The 5,078-nt window shown below is 34.4% G+C and overlaps 1 protein-coding gene across 1 annotated transcript; it reads right to left on the bottom strand.

The window, feature by feature from the left end:
* Positions 1 to 443: 443 nt before the first annotated feature.
* On the bottom strand, positions 444 to 2,796 carry LOC132034517 (NAD(P)H-quinone oxidoreductase subunit U, chloroplastic). Its single transcript, XM_059424927.1, has 5 exons — positions 2,454 to 2,796; positions 1,845 to 1,906; positions 1,676 to 1,765; positions 1,443 to 1,583; positions 444 to 720 (listed from the first exon to the last, which is right to left on the bottom strand). Exons 1-5 carry the CDS (start codon positions 2,701 to 2,703, stop codon positions 625 to 627), a joined length of 639 nt encoding a protein of 212 aa, XP_059280910.1. The 5' UTR covers positions 2,704 to 2,796; the 3' UTR covers positions 444 to 624.
* Positions 2,797 to 5,078: the final 2,282 nt, after the last annotated feature.

The raw sequence follows: 5,078 nt of genomic DNA, 5'->3' as shown, positions 1-5,078 counted from the left end.
CTTGAAATGGTTAAAAGGCGACACAAGTGTCAAAGATAGGGAAACCATTCACCCTTACCTTCCATGCCTTTGCATTCATTACATCTCCTTGGACATTCGTGAAATTGAGACTTTTACCGACCCCTGGGCAAAGTGCCACATGGTTGCACTAACTAACTAATTCTGCAAATGGATCGAATCTACATCCTTCTCCAAACTTAGAGAATCAGAAATTTTGTACTTCGTGTTAAAACATGTCTTATGCCAGTTCAGCTGAAACCATTAGAATAATGATACAAAAAATCTAGGTTCGTAATATTTTCGGACGACACCAAACTCCGACAGAGCTTGAACGTGAACAACTTGAAGTTATACTAGTACTTCTAAGTTTGTAATATTTCCTTTGATTTCCTATGATTACAATTACTAATATTTTTATGCAAGAAATCAAAGAGAATGATAACTCTATTTAATAAAAATCTATTGGTAACTTACCATAAATGATAAGTAACTTGCTATAATAATTACATTGATGATATAAAATTCATAAAATGCAACCATTGAAGGTAAAGTGTATATATATTACACGAAAGTAAATATCATTGTGCATATGATGGGATAAACTTGATCCAACTTATTCTCTTTCTAGCTATTGAAGGCAATTGATAACACGGCGGCTAGTACAAACCAAACTAAAAAGAAATATCCCACCAATCTCGTTGGTTCCACATCCTCTGGTTCCTGCAATTGTGTTTACATAACAATTAACAAAAAAACAAAAAAAATTAAATTATTGATAACTCAAGTTATTATTTTTTGGCTGGCTGATGGGATGGATAACTTATTTATAAAGAGTGAAACATAATATTTCATTCATCCCAATTTATGTGCTACACTTTTCATTTAATCTATTTGAGAAAGAATGTTATTTTTTAATAATTAGAAACAACTCAATGTTAAAATTCTCCTTTAATATTATTGAAATGATTTATAGCCATAAAAATGTTTAAGCTTTGTTTTAGACCCACTATTAGAAATAGAGGTTTGTCCATCCGACATTCAGTGGGAAATTTGTGCGATAAAGTATGATTTTCCGACCTCATTTTTACCGAACCAGCTCACTGGAAAAACGTATGGCAGGAAACAGTTTTATGAAATCTTTGGGAAACTTCCTAATTTTTCTGTGTGAAAACACTACAATTTAGGTTTTTCCCACCGACATTTAGTGGGAATAGCCACCGAACATTTTTCAATGAAAAATTCAGTGAGAAAATATTGATTTTGAAATAGTAACCATAAATTTCAAAAATCTATCTTCTTTTTCAAACTTTGTGTTTAGTCAAACGAATTTGTCACATAAAATTGGGACGAAAGAATGAACTGATTTGCATGAATAAACAAACACGCTTCCATGTTTAACTAATAGACATATAATTAAAAGCAATAATATAATTAATTAGTACCTGAGGAGGAGGAGTTCCTGAAGACAATGGAGTTTTATCAACCTCAAATGGCCACTTGTAATTATCTGGTCCCTCACTCCTTACCAAGCTCCAATCATACAGCCTTCTCTCCTCTCGTGTTGACAAAATTGAATATGATTCCTATATATTATGTCCAAATTTAAAAAAAAAAATTACAATAAAAAGAAAATTCACAAGTAGAAGGAAATAAATTACAAGAAATAAAATTATACTTTTAGGAGCTCAAGCTTCTTGTTAAGCTCTTCTTCGACCAATCCCTCATTCATAACTTCTTCAACCTTCTTATTGTACGCTACTGGTACCTATATATATTGTAGCAATACAAGTCACGAAATACTAAGAATAACAAAAATAAAGGGTTGTAAAAAAAGATGTGTGGACCTCAGCGTATGAACATTTTCTTGAAAGTCCTAGTCTTCCATAGTGATCTATATCTGTTATTGCTGCACTCTAAAATCAAACTTATTAGTCAAATGAAGGAAAAAACAAAATCATAGTCATTGAGGTCATGAACGAATCAAATTAAGAATCTTCGAAAGGTCAAAAAAAAAAAAAAAAAAGAGTTTAATTTCTGGAGAGTAATTTTGCACTTTCATTTGACTAAAGAATAAATACATGTAACTGCTTATAATAAATGAAATTCTACTCAAAATCTGCTAATAACAACACTGAGTTAGAAAAATTCTTTACACAGTAAGTGTGTATTAAGTTAAATTCAAGGGAAAAATATAGTACTGTCTTCGTTATTATTTATTTATTTGGACAGAGTTAAAGGATATTTCCTTTGACTACATTTTTTTCAAATACTTTTTAAATATTTTGAATTATTAATTATTATGACTTATAGTACGTTATGTAGCTTCTAAATAGGTGAATCAAAAAAATTGAAAACCCTATATCCGGATTCACACTGAGCATTAGTTAGTTTGACCATGGTACTCCAAATTTAAGTCACATAAATTAAAACAGAGGGAGTAGTAAAGAAAGCACCTATGCCAAGAATAGCTTTTTCAACATTAAGAGCAGAGATGATAGAAGGAGGTCCTGGTGGAAGTTCAACAGGTGAGGTTTCATCTGTGCCTACAGCTGCTGCTTCGCTACTCGAGTTTCGAACTATTAAAACCAATTTTCTGCTCTGTTTCCAAGGAACTGAGGCAACTGCAGGTATGTAATTGAGAGTTGTAATTAATGCAGATGATGATGGGAATTTTTGGCTGTAAATATAGGGAGTTGCAGCCATATTTTCTTGTTAATTATTCTTGCATGTTTGGTGCTTCCTTCTTCACATTCTGTTACCAATTTAGATAAAAGGATTGGCAATCCAGCGCCAATCATTCTGCGGCCTGGATGTATTGTAGAATATAAGATATGTAGTTATTTGCAGTTTGAGTTGACAACAAAGTTGTTGTAGTATAGTGGTAAATATTCCCGCCTGTCACTCGGGTGACCCGGGTTCTATCCCCGGCAACAACGTTTAGTTTTGGTTTTCCATTTGGGTTTGTTCGTTATGAAGGAAAACATTTTTGTTTTAGGAAAACAAGTTCCTTAAAAATGAGAAAAATGACTTAGGGAAAATAAATCCCAAAATGACATTATATATTAATTGTTTCTTTCCCACTCTCGAACTCACACCAACCACCACCCTCGAGCACACCTCATATTCGCACCACCCAACCGAACATGAGAAAATAAGTAAGAAATCCACTTATTTTTCAAAATACATTTTTCAGGAAAATATTTTCCTCCATAACGAACACACCCTTCGTTTTGTAATTCATAAAGCCTTGCAATTACTGATTAACATTCAAGCAAATATGTTTCTTTTATTTGCTAAACATACTTAGGTGATTGGGAAAAAGCATATTTCCAAATTGTCATGTCATATACATAAAACCAAAAAAATCAAATATCACATCCCCTATTTCAATTTTACTTCAAATTATTTTTTTCAGGTTTCGACAATAATTCTTCCGGAATTATTCTGATGAAAAGAAAAAACATTAGTTTAAAACTCTCGTCATTATTTAGCTTTTTGTCTGATCAGAATAATTACGACACCCTATGGATTTTTTTGCCCCAATAGTTTTCCAACTTGATATACTTTTGCAATCACCACCATCCCATTCCTAACTATTTCGTGGAACCACCATCCTCCACTCAAACCTATTCTCATTCCCCTTTACCCAGCTAAAAAATAAACCAAATAAATTATGAAAGATCCGTAGGCGGTTCGCCATGAATTTCAGATATTTTCCACTTTATTTGGAATTTATGAAGTTGGAAACTTTTACGAAACTCTTTGCTAGCAATTCCGTTCTGAGTTTTGCCTTGTTCAGGATGTATCCATTTCCACTTCTTTCATTCCCCCCCCCCCCCCCCCCCCCCCCCGTGTCACTGCTTGTGTCCTATAGTAACAGTATATTTCAAATTCTTAGCATATGCGACTTTGAGAGTTTTATTGGTGATCATCTGATATGGGTTGAGGTGTCTATTGACCAACAGATATGGACTTGCAAACAAGGGAGGGCTTTGCGAACTTGGGTATTGGTATAAGACAACTCAAGTTGGCTTCTTTCTGGAAGGGATTTTATGTGGCTAAGTAAGATGGATTGGTAGTATAGACATATTTACGCAACTTTTAATTGGAAAGGAGGTGCATACCTGAGAGTCATAAGAACCAGGTTCTTTGACTAGTTTCCTCATTGTATGTGTTGTTTGTGCTCGATTGTCCACGCCTACGGAGTGCATACCAATAAAGGTATAAGACTGAGTAAGATATTGTTCCACTTAGATCTGCCTCAAGCACTCTCTTTTCATATCCAATTGGAGAAGAGGTCCGTTGTATTCAGTTCATCTTCAATTTTTTGTTCCTTAGCTGCTTCTTTGTCACGACCCGACTAGGGCCATGATGGGTACTCGGGCCTAACCACCGAGCACCACTCATTCCATTATTTATCCCGCATTCATTCATATTTCTTATGCTCATAATCATAGAAAAACTGTCTTTCATTTGAAACATATTTACTTTATATGCATAAGCCCTTCGGCTATCAAAATAATATATATATATATATATATATATATATATATATATATATATATATATATATATATATATATATATATACACACACATACGGTGAGAAACTGTGAGACCATACTACCCACAACTACACATCTACGAGCCTCTACTGGAGTACTAGACATATAGGCGGGACAGGACCCCACCATGCCCAAAATATATATATACATAAAAGAATAATCAATCACACCTCCAGGACAATAAACAGTGCTCTCAATTCAGCCTATTAGCCCTACGAGTCCTGATCACCTCCCGTCTACCTCCGTAGCATGAACACAACGTCCAAAGAAAACGACGTTAGTACGAACATTGTACCGAGTATGTAAGGCATCAACAATAATGATACATAATGAAAATGTTAAGCATCAAATGAGGAGCAATCAGAATCGATCGTCAATTATAAAAAAAAATGAGCATGCCGGCTTCTTCTAATTCATCATATCATGATGCATATATGTATAAGCTTTCCCGTCCATAGGGACGGGGGGATAATCATTACTGCCTGCGCCCCGGGCCCCCGGGGCCCGGGGTTT

This window comes from Lycium ferocissimum, chromosome 10, assembly GCF_029784015.1.
Source record: "Lycium ferocissimum isolate CSIRO_LF1 chromosome 10, AGI_CSIRO_Lferr_CH_V1, whole genome shotgun sequence".
In the NCBI taxonomy this organism is placed as follows: Eukaryota; Viridiplantae; Streptophyta; class Magnoliopsida; order Solanales; family Solanaceae; genus Lycium; species Lycium ferocissimum.
This window is presented reverse-complemented; position numbering and strand designations above follow the sequence as displayed.